General features: G+C 40.1%; 1 protein-coding gene across 2 annotated transcripts in view; it reads left to right on the top strand.

Moving 5' to 3' along the window:
* The first annotated feature begins 520 nt into the window (after positions 1–520).
* Positions 521–22,164, top strand: part of FYCO1 (FYVE and coiled-coil domain autophagy adaptor 1) — a 36,223-nt gene continuing 14,579 nt past the window's right edge. For both annotated transcript variants that reach the window (XM_031059409.1, XM_014308195.2), the window contains exons 1-13: positions 521–962; positions 2,899–3,005; positions 4,126–4,251; positions 7,483–7,589; positions 8,451–8,594; positions 9,319–9,412; positions 9,800–12,430; positions 13,238–13,330; positions 14,357–14,475; positions 15,462–15,629; positions 16,070–16,219; positions 17,244–17,449; positions 17,792–17,936. In XM_031059409.1, the coding sequence (XP_030915269.1) occupies positions 908–962; positions 2,899–3,005; positions 4,126–4,251; positions 7,483–7,589; positions 8,451–8,594; positions 9,319–9,412; positions 9,800–12,430; positions 13,238–13,330; positions 14,357–14,475; positions 15,462–15,629; positions 16,070–16,219; positions 17,244–17,449; positions 17,792–17,936 (4,145 nt within the window). In that variant the 5' untranslated portion in view covers positions 521–907. The remainder of the gene's footprint in view (positions 963–2,898; positions 3,006–4,125; positions 4,252–7,482; positions 7,590–8,450; positions 8,595–9,318; positions 9,413–9,799; positions 12,431–13,237; positions 13,331–14,356; positions 14,476–15,461; positions 15,630–16,069; positions 16,220–17,243; positions 17,450–17,791; positions 17,937–22,164) is intronic.

The raw sequence follows: 22,164 nt of genomic DNA, 5'->3' as shown, positions 1-22,164 counted from the left end.
TCAGCATTGGAAAGATTGCATCCCCAGGCATGGTTGTTTTATTAAAGTGTTTGAGGTTTTTAATTAATTTTACCTTAAGAAAAATTTTCTGTGAGCGCTAAGTATAATTCATCTTAAGCAAAGAAGGTGGTACAAGGTATGTTGATCCAGCCAGGGATGCTGTAACAGAGCTTAAAATAAAGTGGTGTCATCTTACATGTGTAGGGAACAGTGGGTGCTGAGAAGGGGCTGAGAGGTGCTCCTTGTGTTAAAATCACACTCCAGTACTAAATATTTAAATAGTTCTTGCACATTAAAAATATGCTCCAGTGTCAGAGAGTCAAGCATGTGTGATTTTTGACTCCTTGGCTCGTACCTACTCTATGTCTTGAAAGTCGTTCTGAAATGGAAAAGTTGTCTTATCTTTTTACTCTGCAGCCTCTACAGTAGGGAAGGTCTGGCAGAGGGTTTGGGGAGGGAAAATCACATGTCATTGGAACCTTCCTCAGGGTCACAAGATAGATTGAGTGAAATGCCAGCCAGAGCTGAGCTGTACTACCAACTGTGTTGTAACTCCAGCCAGAGAAAATTGCTCTCTGAGATTTGCTTGGTTGTTTTGAAAGATATAACTGAAGAAATAACTGAAATGGAAAGTGAAAACTAGAAGAAAACATTAAGGAGATTCCTGTAAAAGGGTTGGCCTTGGAATTCATTACTCAACAAGACCTAAAATGTCGAAGCATCTCTTTTCTACTCGTTTGAGCTGATAAAGACTTTCATTTTATTTTTGACTTTTATACTTGCAGGTGTCACAGAGAAAAATAATTGTCATCAACCCAATCGTCTTCAAGGATATGAACTCTGCAGTTTTTATCTAGATGGATGAAAAGGTTACCAGCCCAGGAGGGGAGTTCCTTTTGTTTCCAAGATGGCAGCCACAAGTGGCGAAAGCCAGCTGCAGCGAATTATCAGAGACTTGCAAGGTACACTGAGAGCCATGCTGACAGATACGTTCTGGAGGCTGGACTGCATCCTCCAGGGTTTAGATAACAGAGAGTAGGAGTTGTGTTTTCTATTGTGTAACTTTTTCCTGCAGCACTGTAGCAACATAATTCAAGGTGTGCAGTGTGACTGATTTTTTTTGTGAGACAAGTGCTGTACCTTCTGCAGGACCCTGAGGTCCTAAATTCTGTAAATTTAAACATGTAAGAGAAAAAATAAGTTTTATAATTTAAAGAAAGTGGTGTGTGAGGTGTGCATTGTGAACTAGTACTTCAACAGCATGCATAAAGCTGTGCTGCTACAAGACTTCATGTGAACTAAAGAGAAAGGGCCTAAAACTCAGCCTTCCTTAATGGGAAGCTGGTGTGGAGTTGATGCTAATATGGGAAGGGAAAAAAACAGGATGTAGTATTCACATTCTCTGGACAGAGAGATGCATAATTTTCTCTCCCAGGATTTTTCCTGGGGAAGGCAGTGAGAAACTGAGAGAAGAAGAGAAAACAATTCTTATCTCTATTTACTACTCTTGTTGTTTTGCACATGTAAAATGTGTTATAGAGATTGTTTACCTAAAGTGATTTGTTAATTAGACATCAGTGAAAGTTGTTTTGATTCTTTGGCAAATTGGGTCAAAGCTGTGTCTTGGCTGTCTCCAGACAGTCACAAGTTGTTTTTAGTATTTCGTAATATGGTATTTCTTTAGTATGTAATTAGTATAGTATTAGTGTAATATAATATAACTTAATAAAACATTGTTCAACCTTCTAAAATCATGGAGTCAGAGCACATTATTCCCTAATTAGAGTCACCCTATATCGATTACATTGATGCCAGGAGGCCAAACCTAGCTGGGAAAGGAGACCCAGAGGAAGGATGCTGGAGAATTACACCTGCTGTTTTTGCTGCAGTGGAACCTGTTTTCCACTAGAAGTAGCCAACTTCATTTAAACAGCTCTGTTGCAGGCAGAATTGTTATCAGATTCATAACAGTTTTTCTGCTCCCTTTCTGTCCTAATCAGCTGCCTATCCCAAGATTCTGATATTTTTCCTTTTAATTTTTATTAAATAAAAGGTATATGCACCAAAGCTGAAAATCTACACCTTCCTGTAACCTAAAAAAGGAGATCTATGTGACTACTACAAGAAGAAATTTTAATTTGCAAAGGGTTATTGAGTGGCACTGAGAGCTAAAGCTCACTCAGTCACCTGAAATAAATATAAGACCAAGGGGAAAGCAAACTCAAAATCAGTAATTTCTGATGCTGAGAAGTACATCCTTTTGGGGCTAGAGTGTCCCTTTGGGGCTAGAGTGGGACAATAAAGTATATTTGACTTGAGATTTCCTTACCCACTATGGGTGTACATTTCAGGGAAGCGGAGTTGCTGTATGCTTATTTTTTATTTAAATTATGTTTTCATTTGTGTTTGTAACCAGCACAAGCTGAACCTTCCTGAATAAAGCATGGAGAAGATAAATGTGCTGACTGAACGACTGTTCTCGTGTTACTGATCCCCTTTAGCAGATTACGTGCTTTGTCCTTTCTAATCAGAATTCTGTTTGTCCTGTGGCAATACCTTAATGTGCACATGAGACAGCAAAAAGTTATTTCTCTTCCCTCTGCTGAGGTAGCACTTAGCAGTTGTCTGTTAGCAGGTTTTGCTAAGTGTCAGAAATACTGGGTGTGTTTTTAAGAAGAAATAATCCATGCAACAGATTGTCACAGTTTGAACCCCTATTTTCTTATAGGTGGTCTCACATTACAACCTTATCAGTCATTTCTTCATATTGTCATTAAGACATTTCAGCTAAAAGAGTCCACATGCAGAGTGTCCATGAGGAGAGCATTTATTTAGGTGTTTGATTCGGTGCTATATGTCCTCTGCATTAGTTAACTATTTTGCTGTCTTGTTTTAAAGATGCAGTGACTGAATTAAGTAAAGAATTTAAAGAAGGAGGTGAACCAATCACAGACGACAGTGTCAACTTGCAAAAATTCTCCTACAAGCTTGAGTACCTCTTACAGGTAAAAAGTGATTTGTGTCATTTGTAATCCACCTGCAAAACTTGGCCTTATTTTCTCTTGCTGACTCTTCACTATGTGGATTTTAACTCGAATAACCATAAATATCCAGTTGAGTCTCTCTTTCTATTGTATTTTGGTGTGTGTAATAAGAGGACTGAAATATGTGCTGCCTATTATACTTATTTCAAGTGAAAATAAATGTAATCAAAAGGCAGTGCTGGAAGTTTGACTTGAGGTGTGTAAGGCATTTCTTTATTGATCTGAAAGAGCTGAACTTGATTTTAAAGATATATCTTGCTAAATTATCCTGAAAAAACTGTGGCAATGATATCTTGACATTTTAATGAAAAATAATTATTGGATTTAAGTAATTTATAGAATTTTCAACAATTTCACTTTGGAAAGCTTTTTTTTTATTATTATTGTATTTAAGTCCTAAGGCAAAAGGCTGACTTTTAATCTGGAGAGCTGCTTTTTGTCCACCCTTAAGGTTTAAGTAAAAGAGGATGCTGCTGGGCAAACTGAAATTCAGTTTGTATAGTGTGGTGTCCACATATACCATAGTCATGCCACTGATTGCAACAAATGCTAATTTGCAACGAATGCTAATCTAGCCTTAATCCAGGCAAGGGAGTTTTAATGGGGCTGCAGAGCAGAAACTGGAAAATACTTTGGGATTTGAATGGTCCAGGGTTCAGTCCATACCCTTGCTGCATTGCTGCTCTGAACATGATTTAGCTAGAGCGGGTTTTTCTGGTACATACATGTGTGCTACTGCCATGCTTAATTGTAGGTCTCTGAGCAACTGGTTGTTAGTGCTTTGCTCTTGAACAGCTGCTGAATCTACTGCCAGTCTTTGTCTCAGGAGTTTTGAATGGATGTCTGTATTTTAAAGAGACCCAGAACATTATTATCTCTGACTGTCAGTTAAGTAGGTTTTGCAACTGCTGGATTGCAGTGGTACAGTGCAGTGTCTCTTTCCTTTGTGAATGCACTGGCTAAAGCTAAGAGGAGTCATGAAAGCACATGCTGCTGGGAGAAGAACAGAATTCCAAGTAACTATATATAAGTGTATTTCTATTTAAATATTGCTCATTGTATTTTGTTTTCCTGGTTTAAGTTTGACCAGAAAGAAAAAAGCACATTGCTGGGGAACAGAAAAGACTACTGGGATTATTTCTGTGACTGTCTGGCAAAAATCAAAGGAGCTAATGATGGAATCCGCTTTGTCAAGTCTATTACGGAAGTAAGTATATCAGTTAAGCATCAGAATATGTGGTTTATGTTTTGCCATGTTTTTTCAGAGAGCAGTAGCAACAAACAAACAAACAAAAAAGCTTTTAACATATAGCAAAAAAACTGGGGGTTTTTTTTCTCATTTTCACATGAAATATAAAAATGCAAGATTACTTTTTTTACTAGGGCACTAAATTATGTAGGATTCAAAAGCCTGATTCCTGTTTCAAAGACCACTTACACAAGTGAATGGACCGGTTTGTCTCTGGTTGTGCCCTGCGTTTTCATAAACTTAATGTTATTTTCTCTAAAAAGAAATTAAAAACTAAGTCAAGGGTAGAGCATGCCGTCTTCAGCAAAGCTTACAGCAGGATCTGGCTCTAAGTGTAAGATGAAAGGTTCGCCATATTTGACTTTTGTTAAGACTTTTTAAACTGGTCCATAGACTTGAGGAGGACTGACTGAGAGCAGCAATTTCATCTTCTGTCTGAACTCTGTTCCTCTGTGTGAAATAGCATGATGAAATGACTAGGGATGATTGTCATTATTCCCTTGGGTAAGCTGTCAGGAACAGCACAAAAAGCACAAAAAGCCTTGTTCCTGTTAGATTTAGATTAGTAACAGAAGCTTCATCTTGTTAAAAACCACATTATGTCTTCAGCTTAATGCATTGGTGAAATAAAAAGCTGTGAGAAGCTTTCTGTGTTGATCCTGAGTCTTTAGAATTGTTTGAAGAAGATTTTCCTAGTGGATAGAAGAGGCTGTGGTGTGGTGATTGCAGATTTCTCTGTAAAGGTGGCTGTGCTGTAGTGTTCAGCAGTTTGTTGCCTGTGGTATCACCTGCATATTGCCACATATAAAGGCTGCTCTGCTTTTTCCTTCTTCAGTACCTCTGGCTGTTCAAATTGTTAGCGCAATGTCAGAAATTATAGTTTGGAAGCAGGATATTTTCTACTTCAATTCATGTGCAGCCATAGAAATTAGCTTGTAGAAGGCTTCTTTAATCTTTATTAACTTGTGGTTTAGAAATACAAACTTCTAAAAAAAGAATCAGTGATCTGTTTTGGATAAGTGAGCTGGCAGACTTGGGCCCAGAAATTAGATGACACATGGCATAAATATATGTTTGTTACTCCCCTTCCTTACAGGTAGAAATCAGCAGCAAATTTTTGAACTTGGCTGGATAGAACATAAAGATTTCCAAATGTCCTTTATTTGCTTACTGAACAATAAGCAATAAGGTTTGGCTTTCAAACCTGGAAATGAACAAAAAGGAAATAGTAATATCAGTTAGCTTAAAGAACAGTCAGACATTCAACAGCATAAATGCTGCTTCTGCTCTGCTTGCAGTGCTTTTAGTATTAGGGTGCACGACATGCTAGAGAGGTGGAGCAAGGAAGCAAATAAGAATATCCTGGAAGCTGTTATCTGTTAATTAAGTAGAGGGCCTTATTCTTGATAGCAGTAGGTGAGCAGTGAGTTCTGGTCGTTCCCCTTTCCCTTTCCAAAGGTGATTACACTTAATACACATCTTTCCAAATGTTTACAGCCATACACTGCACCTTAGCTATAATGTTTGCTGGCTACATGGAAATATTGTCAATTCCAGACACTCTGCCTCCCTGATTTTTAAAATGGCTCCAGCAGGAGGTGGCTTGGTTTTGTTTCCTAGTCAAATAGTCTTTGGCTACTTTTAGCTGTATATATGTAAATATTTTCCTCTGTTTCTCATCATGTACCTTTTTTTCTGGTGTCTCCATATTGCTTATAGAGAGTATCAGAATTTAAATTGATAAACCAATGGGAGTAAGGATAGGATTAATTCTGTGGCTTCCAGGGTTTGGGGGTTTTTTTGACAGTTCTTAAGATATTCACAAAATATGCCTAGTTAGGAAAAAACACTTGTAAGCTCCTGTGCGCAGAGTAGGGATAGCATCTCCCTGAAGAAATGTTCAGATATCTGCAGGGTGAATGGGCGTGAAAACAGGTGGTAAATTAAATTTGCTGTTTCCGGGATACTTAGTGCTTAGGGACCATGGTATTTTGCACTTTGCATCCTGTAGAATTCAAAACAAAAATCAATAAAAAGTGTTGCTATCTTTGCTCCACATTTCATTCAGGTTCCATTTGTAAGGAACATTTTTGTATGTAGTGGGCTACTGAACTGAATGAAGAGCCTGTGTTACTTCAGAGCAAAAGCTCAGTAACAGCAAAAGTAGGGAAGCTGAGGGTATTGCTCTCACTTCAGCACAGTGGAATACTGACAGCTGGGAAAGAAAGCTTGTGTGGCCTTTGAGCCTTCTTTCACACTAACCTTTCAAGCAAAGTTCACAGTGGCCTACTAACTTGTGCCTCAGCCTCTCTATTATTTGTCTTGTCTTCTATTTTAAAACATAAATGTGTTTGCTTTGTTAGTTAGATGAGCAGTTAGGTGAGAAATTCTTTCATCACACTCCTTTTCCATTTCTAAATGGATTGCTGACTTTGATGGAAAGAAGAAACACCACTATTCAGTGTTTCAGTATTCTGCAGGAAGAAAGTGGTTCAGATGTAAATACAAAGTATTGATTTTTCAAGCCAATAGCTATAAAAAAACTCAGTACTGAGCTTTGTTATCCCCCTTATGTTGATTTAACAGCTGTTTTCATAAAAAGATCCATTAATTTTGGTCCTGCAGCTGTTCTTGGTCTGAAAAAATAATTAGATTTTAATCAACTTAGCAGCTAAATATTAAGAAAGGCTTTTTGCATTTGTGTGGGGCTACTGTGTCCATGGGGATGTGTACTTGTATATGTGTACATCTTTGTTCTATGACTTAATCTTTCCTAAAGCTCTTCCAGCTGTGGCCATACACATCTTCATTAACTTAAGCTGTCATTTCTGTCTTGGCTGGCCACATTGAGATTTGCCTTTTATTTTGAAATGTTCTTAGCATAGTCTGTGCTCGGGTACTCAATATATTAGATGATTCATTGATCCTGTGGTGCCTTTTGTATTATTATAAAGTGAACTATAGCCAGCTGTAGAAACAAATTCATCATTCCGAAAAGATTCCACCCAATGACAGACTTAGGAAAAGGTGTTTCTCAGTGGCAGTTCTTACTGGCTTCCTTTACAACTTTTTCCTTTACAGTGGCTTTTTGTGAGTATTTTTGTGCTGCTTTGTAGGCTGTTCTGGCCATGTCTCTACATGATCACAAATGATATTTAACTTTCTTTTCTTGTGGTTTCTCCCTTCAAGCTACGAACCTCTCTTGGAAAAGGAAGAGCATTTATTCGTTATTCCCTGGTTCACCAAAGGCTAGCAGACACCTTGCAGCAATGTTTTATGAACACCAAAGTGACCAGGTGAATAGCAAAGTGCTTTTTTAACAAATAGGGTGTTTGCTGAGTGTGATCAAGCAGCATCACCTAGTAGTTATTGAAAGAAATTGAAACACTTCCAATTGTTTGGCTTAGAGAGCTGGTAATAGGATATGAAGGGTCATAGACCTTTTGGCCTGGGTCACTGGTTCATTCCTATCTTGGGCTTATAAAGGTTGAAAGTTACCACAGCTTAATATATATGGAGTGGGTTGTGCTGATGCTTCTGTACGTCAGTCTCAAAGGTCATGTATTTGTAAGTATTGAAGATCCTGGTTTTGATGGGCTATTCATCATGAGAGAGGATTAATTTGGATGTGTTGCACAAAGCCCAGAAAGCATTTACATATATCTGTGGATGGTCACACAAAGGACCAAACTTGCCCTTGGCCAGGAAGTTCCAAAGATAGTTTGTATTTGGTTGGAGGGACACTGCTAGGGCTTTAAGAAAAAGCCAGCTATTTTCATGATGTATTTAACTCTGGATGCTGCTTTCTCTTCCTCATTTTTGATGTATTAAATGTATGCTTTAGTTACTGTGTGATTATCCAGTGTATTGCAAATATTTTGTATTGTCAGTGATTTGCCCAAGCATTTGAGAAGAAAACATTTTGTGCAGGGATTCCTTTAAAGATGTGGAATTAATTAAATTTGTTTCATTTCATTGACATTGAAGGGGTGGAATACTGTTTGGTGGGTCTAATTGTTTTCATTTGTGTTTAAAATACTGTATCATAGTTTTTCTGTGGTGGAGTGAATAACGATGTGGGGAGTTTTATGTAAGAGAAACTGCTGCTTCCCTTTTGCCTATGAATGCGTATTACTTCTCTTTTGTTTGTTTTCAAGTGACTGGTACTATGCAAGAAGTCCATTTCTGAATTCCAAAATGAGTTCTGACATTGTGGGTCAACTCTATGAGCTCACTGATGTTCAGTTTGACTTGGCATCAAGAGGCTATGATTTAGATGCTGCTTGGCCAGCATTTGCCAGGTAAGATAGAGCCACATTGTGATTTTGTATTTACAAGGCCATAAAACACCTGCTTGCTAAAGAATCTGTAAAAGCTTCTGCTTTTGTGGGTAGGAACACGTGTGTTTGAGCAGGTATATGCTTTTCCCATGACCAAATTGTCCTGTTTGTCCTTCAGTATACTGAGAACCAGGGATCAGAGGTGGTGCTCTGTAATATGGCGCTTCAGTAGCTGCATTTTGGCCCAAATCCCAAACTATTCTCATCTATACACGCACAAGAAGAAATCTTCTCAGCTTCCTCTGGTTCAAGAGCTGAGACATATAGTGACTGCACAGCCAAGCCATGTGCTTCACTTGCAGCCACGGTGATCCCACCTACAAGTGAGGGATAACAAAAGCTACCAGGTCTGGTCCAGAGCCATTTGTATGGGGGTTTCCTAGGGCCCTTTGCTGCCATCCTCTGGTTGATCCGCCACCACACAGCGATGCAATTCCTTAGAGCAAGGCTGCGTTGGTTCTTGTGGATGAGGGAAGTGACAGCTGCCAGCCCCATCACCTTTTATAGATGCCTCGGATATCCCTATCTTATTTTTCATCAACTTCAGTGGTTGCTGGCCGCGAGTGCAGATGCAGTTATATCCTTTTTTATGTGGTAGTTACCACTAGATCAATCTTACATATACAAGTAGAAAGATACATATATATGTGCTTAGACTTACCTTAGATATTATTTCTCTAAACAGGAGGACTCTGTCCTCACTTGGATCTTCAGCATATTTATGGAAGCCCCCAAGTCGCAGTTCCAGCATGAGCAGTTTAGTGAGCAATTATTTGCAGGTAAGCAAATTGCAAATAAATGTTTATATGTCATGGTAGGTCCTTCGTTGACATAGTTTCAGAGAACTTTTATGATGGTTATGAGTCTGCAAAAAGCATTTTAATTAAAATTAAAGAGAATTGTCTGTCAGCTGCTGCAACTTAACATGCAAATCTTGTAAAAGAAAAAAATGTGTTCATAAGACTACCTGCAGACAGGCATGTTTTCATTTATCTTTTGAGAAAGCAAGCTTCATTTCCTGCAAGTTGATATCTTGTAGTGCTATAAAGGCAACACACAATGTCACTGTACATTAAGAACCTGAACTTGCTTTCATCTGAACACACCATTTGAATGAATGTTTAATGCTGCTTAAACTTTCTGATTTTCCCCTTTTGTTCATTTAGGCACAAGAGTTTCCTTCCAGCCCTGATGTAAATAACTCACTAAATGTTGAACACCTTGAGAGCTACGAAGAGATGCGTTTAGAACTTGACCAGGCTGAACTGAGGCAGAGGGAACTTCAAGATCGTATTCACCAGCTAGAAATGGAAAACCAGGAGCTCCAGGCAGCTGTCAGCCTTCAAAAGGAACAAGTACAGGTAGAAAAGGAGAAGAGCAATAACTACAGTGAGGAGAACTCCCGGCTGACAAAGATGATCACAGAGTTACAGAAGCAGTGTGAGGTCTCACACTCCACTCAGAGCACTGTACATGACCTGCAGAAGTGCCTACAGTCACTGGAACTGAGTACAGCGGAGCAGCAGAAGGAACACTCAACAAAGGTGGAGCAGCTGTTGACCAGCAAGGAAGATTATGCCTCAAAATTGCAGGTTTCAAATCAGGAGCTGGAGACCTCTAGGGCTTTGATTGCTGTGAAGGATCTTTGCATTGATGAGCTCAAAGCCAAGCTGAGTTCCACAGAACAGAAGAACCTCAACCTCCTTGAAAAAGTTGATGCTGCCTTGGATGAAAAGGGACAGCAAGCCACAGCCCAGTATGACTCTGCCCTACAAATACGGGCACTGTTAGAAAAGCTTCAGGAGATGGAAAAGGCAAAGGCAGATATGCAAAGACTCAATACTGAACATGCATCTCAGCTGAAAGCAGCAAGGGAGGAGCTGCTGCTGAAAGAACAGGCACAGAAGGAACTGGAATCCAGATACAGTAGCCTCACTGCTAACTCCAAAGAAGAGAGTGAAAAGCTGACTGGGAGCCTGGAGACCATGGCAAAGGAAAAGAATGCACTTCAGGAGGCCCTGACTCTGAAAGGAAAGGAGATGGCTGAGCTCCAGACCCAGGTAATGGGGTCGCTGGCTCAGGTGGGTTCACTGGAAAAAAATCTTGAGGAAGCCAGGAAGGAAAAAGAGAAACTTGAGGAGGAGTATGGTAGGAGAGAAGGAGCACTGAAGCAGGAAGTCCAGTCACAAGCAGAGCAACTTCAACTACAGGAGGGTCGCTTAACAAAGGTGAGTCAGACTGTGTGTAGCCTTCAGGAGCAAAACCAGAAACTCATGTCTGAAAAGGAGCATCTCAGGCAGAAAGTCAAGGAGCTGGAGGAGCAGATGGAGCAGCAAAACTCTGCAGTGAGTGAATTGGATGAGGAGAGCAGGAAACTGAAAGCAGAGAATGAGAATTTGCAGCAGTCTAAGAAGAAGATGGAAGAGAAGCTGAAAAATCTGGAAGCTTCTAAAGCTTCCCTAGAAGCCGATGTAGCCAAGTTGAGAGCCTCTGAGAAACAACTTCAGAGTGAGATAGATGATGCCCTGGTGTCAGTTGATGAAAAAGAGAAGAAGCTCCGGAGTGAGAACAAACAGCTGGATGAAGACTTGCAGAATGCCAGGAGGCAAAGCCACATTCTAGAGGAGAGGCTGGAGGCTCTGCACTCAGAATATGAAGAACTAAAGCAAAGAGAAGAGACCTCCAAGGTGTCTTATGCCTCACTTGAAGCACAGCTGAAGAGTGCCAAACAGCATAGTTTACAAATGGAAAAAAGCTTGGACACCTTGAAGGAAAGCAAAGAGTGTCTCCAGTCACAGCTCACACAGAAGGAAGTAGAACTGCAGGGCATGGAGAGCCAATGTCAGCAGCTAAGAGCAGAAGCTGAAAGACACAAGAAGAAAGCAGAGACTCTTGAGGTAGAAAAGCTCAGTGTTGAAAAGACATGCCTTCATCAGACAAAACTTATAGAATCTCTCACATCAGAAAAGGAATCAGTGGAAAAACAGCAACTACAGCAGGCAGCGTCCCTGGAGAAGGAGGCAAAAGAGTTGTCCTTCAGACTGACCATGAGTGAAGAGCAGCTGGAGGTCAACAGAGGTGAAGTGTCCAGGCTGCAGGCAGAAGTCCTGGATCTGCGAGTCAAGCTTCAGCAGGCCACTGATGAGAGAGAGAGGATGAGAGGTGAGCTGGCAGTCACTGAGACTGTCCTGAGTGAGCAGAAGACACTTGTCCAGCAGCTGAAAGAGCAGAGTGAGTCTCTCAACAGAAATCACGTGCAAGAACTGGTGGAATGTAAAGAAAGGGAAGAAAAGCTGAAAAAAGAGCAGGAGAGAACAGCCCATCAAAAAGCTGAGCTGGAAAATAATTTGATGAACCTAAAGGAAGAGCTGTCTAAGGTTAAGCGGTATTTGGAAAATGCTAGAGTGGAAAATGAAGAAAATAAAGATCTCCTCCACAGGACCAACACTGATATGGCTGAACTTGGCATTCAGATTTGTGCCTTGACCTCTGAAAAAGTGGATGCAGAAGAGCAGTTGGCCCAGGCCACAGAAAGGTTCAAAGAACTGGAAGAACAGGCAGCAGAGCAACAGGAGAAGCTGAAGCTTGATGTCTCTAATCTCAGAGAGGAAAACAAGAGCCTGCAAGAGAAATTAGAGGAGGCTCAAATGTGTGCTGCAGCTGTCCCAAGTCTGCAATTGCAGCTGGAGACAATAAAGAAACAGGCACAGAGTTTCCAAGAGACCAGCCAAGAAGAGCTGTCTGCAATAAAATTTCAAATGAGCACAGAGATTCTAAATTATCAGACAAAATTCAAGGTAAATTAATGTAATTATTATAGCTGAGGGAGCTGCTTTACCATCTGCTACAGCAATTACTGCATGAAATCCTGAGGTTTGTGTGGGTCAGGCTCTGAGACTAACATGCAACCTGCTTTAGCCTGGGAATCTGAAAATATCTCTGTGCTCATGACCTAGGTCCATCTGAGGTAAAAGGGTGATGATTTCTTACACTGGCGGTGAAGGTGGCATCTGCTGTCCCTCTGGTCACAGCTATGGTTGTTCCCTTTTTTGGTAGGAACATTTCAAGACCTGTTCCTAACACCTATAACACTGTTTCTTCTAAGAACTGATTTTGATGAAGGGAAACTTAGGCTGAGACCAGGTGCTTTTGCATTTCATTCCCTCATGTATTTTTGCTTTCAGATGCTCAAGGTAGCAACTGGGAAGATCAAAGTGTTTCTTTCAAAAATGCATGAGTCAGCCCTGTGTGTATGAAACAGCACACCTAAAGGCTGAAGATTTCATTGTGTTTGCTTTGCCATTCTGATAAATTGTCTTAAGATTGGTGGGTGATCAGAGGCTTATGCCTGCATGGGTTTGACCTTCTTTTTGTTGAGATTTGCAACAGCCAACGCAAAGTAACAGTAAAACACAGTCAATGTGCCACCATAAAGTGAGTTTGCTTGATTCTGAGAGTGTCTTTTAGCTGTCTTTCATGAGCCAGTGGTGCTGCATTTATCCCATGCATGGCAGTAAAGCACTCATAATTCACTGCTGGGAATTTTGTAGTTGAAGGGGTGGCCGCTGGAGGATTATTAACTACTGGCTCAATCTCTCTGCCAGGCTGTCAGTGAGGAGTGTGGGCAAGTAAGAGAGCAGCTTGAGGAGCAGAAGCGACAACAGCATGCAGCGGAGGAAGAGATTACAGAGTTACAAGTAGGTGCTTGATCTGAATTAAAACCAGAGATGTTTGTGTCAGCTGGCATTAGTGTTACAACTGGGAAGGTGAGCAGCATTTCTGATGACTGGCTGTGAGTCTGAGAATGCCCCTGTATAAACACAGGTGCTGCAGGCAAAATACTGGGCAGCTGACAGCCACTGAAGCAGAGATTATGAAAAGCATGATATCACTTAGGATTTGTCCTGCCTTGAAAGCTGGTCAAGTTTTATGTAAGACCTGGCTGTGTGTTCTCTTCTTAAATGGGGGTGTGGGGTTTAAGATGTGTTTTTCTTAGGCCCTGCATTCCCATACAGCCACATGTGTAGATCCATCTATTTGCAGGCTGCAAAAGGCACTGAATTAGAGAATTAATGTGGCTGAGAAATTACCCAGCCAGAAAAAAACAATTTTTGCAATAAGTTTATCGAATGGTTGAGTTAGAAGGGTCATACTGAGATGTAAGGAATCCAGAAAGAAGAAATTTAAGATTACTGGATGTGGCCTTGCCTGCTAGGAGAAATACATACCTTTAGATGCGATTAGCTATGTGCCCTGGGGACTCCAAATTTGGCAGACTTCTCTGGAGAGTCTAGCTGTGAAAGAAGTTGGGTTGTTTTCGATTGTCCTTCATATTCAATATGGGCTTTAATAAACAACATTTTTCCTCCTATATAATTTTTATCTTTTGAAGCTTTTAGCTGGTGAAAAAGCTTTCAGGGTGTATTCTTTTACCATTATTTTTGAGATATTTTTCTTGATAAGGAGGCAAAACTTCAACTGACATGGACTAACAAGAATTACAGGCTTAACACTGTGTTACTTTAGCATGTATCCCTTATTCAGTGTGACAGAAGTAATCAGTCACTAGTACACAGCTAATTACTGCCTGCTTATACAATAATATCTTAATTGGTCATTTGGCTGTAACTGATTCTTTTAAAGCATTGTTAGCTGTCTTGGTAAATGTCCTGTGCATGGTAAAGTCTTGTTTTTATATGTAAGGAAATAATTCATTTTACTAGGCTGCAAACACGAGTTTGTGTAGAAAACTGGATGAAGCAAGAGAGCAACTGTCAGAATCAGAATCTGCTCGTCTGCAGAAGGAAGAAGAAGTGACTTCTCTTAGAGAACTCTTGGAAAGGTGAGAGTTTGGATTCTTTACAGAAGCTATTAATTTGTAGGCCAAGCAAGGGGACACTAATCAAAACATATTGAAAATCACCATGGTTTATGAAGTACCATATGAGTTTGTATTCTTTACAGAAGCTATTAATTTGTAGGCCAAGCAAGGGGACATTAATCAAAACATATTGAAAATCACCATGGTTTATGAAGTACCATATATGAAGTATCATATATAGAACAAAGGGCTCATGGGCACTGGCAGGGACTATCAGATTGACACTTCACATAAGAAACATGGAAATTATACAGCACATGTGAATGCACGGCTTAGTTTCTACTGTATTGTTAATTTAGCTGATATAAATTCACACGAGACATTTTTATAACCTCTTATAGGTTAAGCACAAAATTAATATTGGGGTTCTTTGTAAGAAATGGAAAACTCGTACTTTTGGACAGTTTCTTTTTTCTCTCCTCTTTGTGAAGTTTCAGGGAATCAGTAAGAATTATCTGAATGGGACCACATCCTGTATGTCTTTGTCAGGTTTCTTATCAGCTTTAATAATCTAACTCAGGATGTGTTTTCAAAGTCTGTAACATGGGCCTGTGTGGTGTGGATAATCTGGCAATCAGAAATAGATCTTCATGGGATGTGGGCTCACACAGAGTCTAACAGGTTAACCAAAGCCTATGTATTTTTATACATTTGTGCTGATATCATATGTATTATCACTAGTTGATACCATCAGAAGCTTTACTATAAGCAGGGCATCCAAGAAATTGCTGGTTACTGGCAGTGTTCACTAGATAATGGATCTATTGTGCATTTTCAGTGATGCAGAAAACTGGGGAGATTCTGCCTAGCTCTAAAAAATATGCACACTGAGAAAAATTTCACTGAAACTACCTGTTTATCAGGGTGGAAGAGCCCTTCCTTCCACAGGGAATACTTGAATTTACATAAGCTAAAAATGATTAATAATTGCCTTTGTATTTGATCAGGATCCAAAAAGAAGCTGATGAAGCAAAAGAGAAGATCCTGGATTACACTGAGAAGCTCAGCAAGGTGGCAGCAGATAAAGATAGCAGTGACCAGAAGTTATTTGCTGAGCTGGATGACCTGACAAGAACAAAGCAGTTCCTTGAAGAACGTTTGATAGAACTTATCAGGTTGGCATCAAAATAAACAGCAACAGAAATTAAAATCCTTGCTTATGTTGTTCAGGGATTCTGCTTAGGTCATCCAGGCTTATATTCCCAAATTGAAGATACAAGTGAAGACCAAATTCATTAGCAGTTGAAATTTTGCATTTCCATTATGTAGTCAAAAAATGTAAGAGTCAATAATATCTCCTTAATTTGCTGTCTGTTTTGAAAAAAATATGTAGTTCTCTGCATGGCAAGTGTTCTTCTCCCTATTTTTGCAGAAGCTTCAGTAGGTTTTTTGATCTATCTTTATATCTGAAAACGTCTCAGAATTTTAGGAGCAAAGGAATTTTTAATTTTTACTGTGAAGCTTTCACCAGCATTCCAGTTGAGTTTGGTTGGCAGTAAACCAACACTGTGACAACTTCTATGTGTTTTTCTTTCTTTTAACTGTGTCACTGCAGAGATAAGGATGCTTTGTGGCAAAAGTCTGATGCTCTGGAGTTCCAGCAGAAGCTTAGTGCAGAGCAGAGGTGGCAGGGGGACACAGAAGTTAATCACTGTCTGGACTGCCAGAGAGAGTTCTCATGGATGGTGCGCCGACACCACTGCAGGTCAGTTGTTGAACTGTATTGCACTGTTCCAAAGTAAAACTCAGTATGGTTGTCTGTGTGGAGGAAATATTTCTTGATGTTCACAGTTCAGTGATCAAAATTGTTGATACATGACATTGTAGAGGCTGAAAGAACACATGAGCTTACGAGGGGATAAGACATTATGGGAAAGATCCCTTGACCTGATTTGTCATGTAAGGAAAGAAGGAAGCACTAGAACTGTTTCCATTTCACGTGAATGTAAACAACATTCTATAGGGATTAGTGAATGGTGAAGTCATTTTGGGTAACAGCTTCCAAATTACTCATTTCTGCTAAGGTCTCTGAAAGCTGCTTGTGTCTTCACCTAGTAATGATTTAAATTATTAAGAAAAACAAAACCATTGAAATTTCCTGAGTAGCAGTCATCCCTGTTGGGTGCTTTAATTAATGAAAATCTCAACATTACAAAGTAGTTGACAAGTTTAATACTGCAAGACTTCAGACTGGAGAGGGCAGGAAGAATGAATGTATGCATATGTGTCCAATACTGGATTTTTTTCTTTTCTGAAGGGAAGAGGGGTCATTATGAAGCAGAGACATACAGATGTGTTTTTAAAGTCCTTATAATCAAATCAAGTTTTGTTCTACCTGTCTGTGAGATTTGGCCTGTGTAGTATTAAGTTAATTTTCTCCTTACACACTTAATATAAATATTATTTATTTGCATTGTATATTTGTGGACATTTGATTGTTTTATATTTTTATATTTTTATATTTATCTTTTGTATTTTTAGTTTTTTCTGCTTTACCTGTTCATTAAGGTAGCAAAGCATGAATGTGAATTTCTATCCTGTGCTTGTCAAGAAGACTTGCTTCACTTCAGAAAGGAGTGTGGTCTGTTATGAGTTCTGCCAATGGGTGTAGCTTTCATGCTTTTGCAGAAAACAAGACCATTATGAGAGAGCCCCAACCTCTGTCATGGAGATATGTTCCATCTGTGTCTGGTATTTTTCTAACACCTCTGGTTTTGAATCATTTCTAGAATGTGTGGCCGCATTTTCTGCTACTACTGCTGCAACAACTACATGGTGACAAAGCTTGGTGGAAAAAAGGAGCGTTGCTGCAGAGCTTGCTTTAGTAAGCCTAGAGTCATTGTGGACAGTACAGATGACTCTGGATCCAGTGCCAACCAGGAAGGATCACCAGCTTCACTGGAATCGCCTGTGTCACCATCTGAGAGGGCTTTTGGTTAGTTTATTGTTTGCATGCTGTGGAGAAATAAGTACTGTTCTTTGACAGTCTCCAAGAAATCACGGTCACCTCCTGCTCCAATGACCTGCAGGAGGTCATGGAGAGTTTTCAGGGTGGAACTGACCCTGTCTTTGAATTTAATTGATATTGACAGAAACATTAATGTATTAAATGAGTGTCAGTCAGACCAAGGTTTTCCATTAATTCTAATAGTTACCTAATGCTTCTGTAAATGAAGAGGAATGGCCCGGGCTTGCCCCTTAAGGGTTTTGCTTGTTTGTTTTCCAGACAACCAGCTAATAGTGTTTATGTTTCTTCTCTTTTTTTTTTTTGGCACAGCTGCAAACGAAGCCTCTAAACCACCAGATGATGCAGCTTTTGATATAATCACTGATGAGGAGCTGTGCCAAGTACAGGAATCAGACTCTCTCCACAATGAAAGTCAGATGGAAAGAGACTCTCTGGATCAAAGTGTGACAGATCTGTGAGTAAACACTGCTTCTCAAAGAGGGGACTCTTTGGGATTTGCTTTAGAATGTTCTTCTTTTTCTCCCATTCAGTGAGAGTAGTCAACCTCTGTGTAAAGTGAAGACCTCTGTTCCCAGGCCATGTGTTCAGTAGATCATTTTGGTCTATTTGCACAGTCAGCATTCAATCTAGTAAATCTAAACCACTCCATGCTCTCTCTCCACCTGCTTTACCACAACACAGGGGAGTAGTCCCAGCTCTGTGCTGTTATCAGGCCAGCTGTCACCATTAAAATCAGCATTCAGGCTCTCTGTGTCTGTAGACTTCCTTACTACCTTAGAGATGACAGCTTACAGAAAAAAACAATTGTTTAGCTACATCTGGCACAAGTTTGTTCTTTTCTTTTTGAAGCAAATGGGAGTGAGTGCAGATTTCAGTAATTTTTTAATATTTAATTCTACCTAAATTACCAATTAAAAGGATTTAAGGCCATCTGAATGTCCAAATACTTGGTTTGCAAATGAAATTGTAGTATTATAGTTTAATTTGTATCTTTATTTATTTATTATGTTTAATTTGTATAATTTAGGCAAATTATTGTTTTACTATTGTTCAGATATTTTCAAACGTTTTACAAAACTTTTGTTCTTTAAAATATATTGTCTTTTGAGAAGAAAAAACAACAAGAGAAATTTCACCTAAATCATGTACTTGCTTTGCTTCCAAGCAGAAAAATAAACAGGATAAATATAAATACTGAAGTGAAAATAGTCACAGAGCAAACAGTCTGCTGCTGAGAAAGCAGACGTAGACTCTTTTACACCCAACAGACACATTTCTGGTATAAACCACAATGACTTGCAGTTTGGAGACAAACAGTACAGACTTGTTTATTTGGTAAAAAGACTTTTCAAAATTTTACATATTTGTTTCTTGGTAAATACCTTAAATGTGTTCTACCTACTTTGCAGACAGTTAACACGTGATGGTGTATTCCTGCTTATCATGTGCTGGAATGAACTGAGCTTCACAGTGCCCTTGTGAATTTAGTGTTTTGCAAAAGGACAGTTTTTGGTGGGGAATTTTTGTTTGTTTGTTTTGTGAAGAAAAAAGTGAAGTGTACTACTTCTTTTAATTCATGCTATCTGTGGGAGGTATGTTACAGGTGAGTTAGCTCTGGAGAAAACAGCCAGGTGAAGAGAAATAAGTGTGGGTCACCATTTGTTTTAATTTGAGATTGGTCTAAATTCATCTTGTCTGACAAAGTATTCAGGCAGGAAGGAAGGATTGTCACTAACAAGAGGATACTATTCTTGAAGAGCACCCATGGAACAACTTACTTACACCATGTAAACGTTTAAAGGTTGTCCAGCTTCCCTTGTTGTCAGATTATAAGCAGGAGAGCCAGGAAATAGTGCTTTATCCTCTATTGCTTTTTGTTAGCAGTTTTGTGAGCAGGTGGGTGAGTCCTAGTGTGGCTGTACTTTGAACTTGAGACATGTTTTGCAGAGAACACAAATGACACCTGCCCTTTTCCATGACACCTGTAATGTTTGGAAGGCTCAGGCTCACTAGCCTGAGCAGTGGAGAGGAGAATGGCCTTCTTGCATTGCAGATGACTTGTTGATTGTGGGTTTGTGTTATGGGGAGATCTAGAAACTGATAAGTGAGTCAGATGATGGTGCGGTACCTGTGGTGCATGTTAAAGAAAAACAGCAGGGCACAGTGCTGATTGTGACAGCACACAGGTCTTCTCACTTGTTTCTGTGGTGAGGCGTACATGTGTACCCAAAGCTTGAGTGTCACTTAGCACAGGAAGGAGCAGGAAGTGCAGCATGAGATACCTGGGTTGTTTGTGAGTAAATGTGCCAGAACCCCTGTATTGTCTGCTGACCTTCTGTCCTATCTTTGACAGCAGCCCTTGAGACATGTACTGAAAATTTTCCACTGTGTTTTCTCCCACAGTTCAAGGACCTGCAGTTCAGTGACTTTATGAGCTACTGGTTTGATTGCTGCAGATTTCTTGGCTGTACTGGGCTGACCTCCTTGAACTTCATGTAGACTTATCATCTTTATTCTTTCTCTTTCTAGTGTCCAGCTAAATGTGGCCTGATTTCTAGGTGGAAACTTCACATAGTCTCCGCTGGCATTCCAATAAAGTTCATTTTGCATTAAATTGAATATTTGGAGTAGAATTTGCTTAGATATAGTGTCTGGGGAACACACAAAGGATCCAAGATTGTGGTTGCTAGATGCAGGTCTCAGGAAGGGATACAAATAAGTCAGTTTTCAGGCTAAACTTCTTTATTGAGACCTGCTGAAAATAATCCAAGCTATTTTGGTTTTGCCAGAGGTTTGAACCAGCTGGTGGAGCTTTAATAATGAAGGAGATGAGTAGCCAGGAGAGGGAAGAGAAGGGAGGCTTGCTGTCCAAGTAGAAGATCTGCAATTAACATGCTCTGTTGACGTAGTTTCTTATGCTTTTTCTCTGGCTGACAGCAGAGATTTTCACACTGACCATACCTAGAATACTAGGTGTGAGTCCTTGCTGGACTGAAAATGCAAGTTGGTCCTCAAAGCAGTGAATTATCTTAAAGGACATTCCTGTTCCTATTTGTCCCTCTTTTGGTGCCTACTGTGCTTTTACTCTATTTTTCACTTGGTGTGTTAGCCCTGCCACTGTTGTTCTTTCCTTGAAGTGAATGAAACAATTACAACAAAATTATTTCATAACAGCAAATCTTGAGAGTCTGCCTTTACTGGTACAGATCAGTTGAGAATCAATTAAAACTCAGCTTAGTCATCAACTGCAGAGGTGTGTGGCAGAATAAGACAGATGATTGTACCAACATAACTCTGGCTGACCTTGAAGTAGCCATTTCCTAAAGGTTAGGATTAAGCAGCAGTTACTTCAACCTTTCAGGTTTGTTATGTGCGTTTGGACCAACCTGATCAAAATCTTGAATGTGAGGAGCTGAGATTAATTGTGCAATTGTGATGCATCCTGCTACTTCAAGGCACATAGGTTTTCTTTTGAAGTGTTGTGTTTTTGAACTCTTATCTCTAAAGCATTCACATTTGCATATTGTATTCTAAAACAAAGGGCCGCAGGATAAACCAGTTTACTGTGTTTCCATTTTTATGTGTTGGAGGCATAACACGCCTGCAATACATGTTGCAGCAGCAAAATCAAGATCATAGACAGCAGAAGAGTGAAAAAAACCCAAAGTTGCCACTAGCCTGGTACAGGAACAAAGAGTTTATTCACACCTTGGTAGTGGTAGAAAGAACATCTCACTGCACAGTGGTTGCTTTGGTTTGGATTGTTTTTTTTCTTGATGACTCATAACACTCTTGGCTGGCCTAATTACAACTCACATGGCCAGGCAGGGTGCAGTGTGGCCGACGGGGGGAAGTGAATGTGGTCTGAAGAATGGCCTGCCCCATGCAGAACCAGCCAGGAAGGAGAGGGGACAGCAGCACCACTTGCCACCCTATGCTGGCAAAGCCTGCATTGCAGCTGTGTGTTGAGATGGCACCTTTACGCATGCAGTCACACCACATTGCTTCATAGCTTTGTTTTTAAGGATATTTCTCTGTGGGAGAAACAAGAGATTGTGTAGTAAGGAAAGGATTGCCTAAGGAGCTGTTTCCTAAAGGGAAAAGTGGTGAGATGGGCACACTGCTGCCAAAAAGGGTCAGGTACCTCTGAGCTGCAGTGCTCTGATAGGAAGGCCTGGGTATTAATGGGGAGTAAAGGAACAGTGCAGTGTGGTTTTTGCAAGAATGGTTTGAAGCAGTTAAAATTGGTATTTCAAAGCTGTAATGCAAAGGACTTTGACCCTTTGGACCAGACCCAACCCTGCCTTTATTGCAAGCAGCCCACAGCTGTGTAAAGTCCTCCCTTTGCTCCTCTGCAACATCCCTTCTTTCTTTTCCCTGTTCCAGTCTCCACACCTGCTCTACTTTGTGCAAGAGCTTTTGCACACTTTTCTTCCCCCTGCACATCTTTTTCCCTCCTACTTGGAAGTGAACAGACCAGAGGTGGAAAGGAAGAACTGGTGGAACAAGGTTGGAAAACAACCAAGAAATCTGCAGTTTCATGACAAGGGAACCGAGGTGCCAGGAAAAACAGACTGGAAAGATGTCATGATGCAAAGAATGTGTGGGGAATCAGGGTGTGAGACTTTGCATCTACAGAAACACTGCTCAGTGTTGGAGCCCAGGTGTGTGTGATATGATAT

Source organism: Geospiza fortis, unplaced genomic scaffold (genome assembly GCF_000277835.1).
Source record: "Geospiza fortis unplaced genomic scaffold, GeoFor_1.0 scaffold346, whole genome shotgun sequence".
NCBI lineage: Eukaryota > Metazoa > Chordata > Aves > Passeriformes > Thraupidae > Geospiza > Geospiza fortis.
This window is presented reverse-complemented; position numbering and strand designations above follow the sequence as displayed.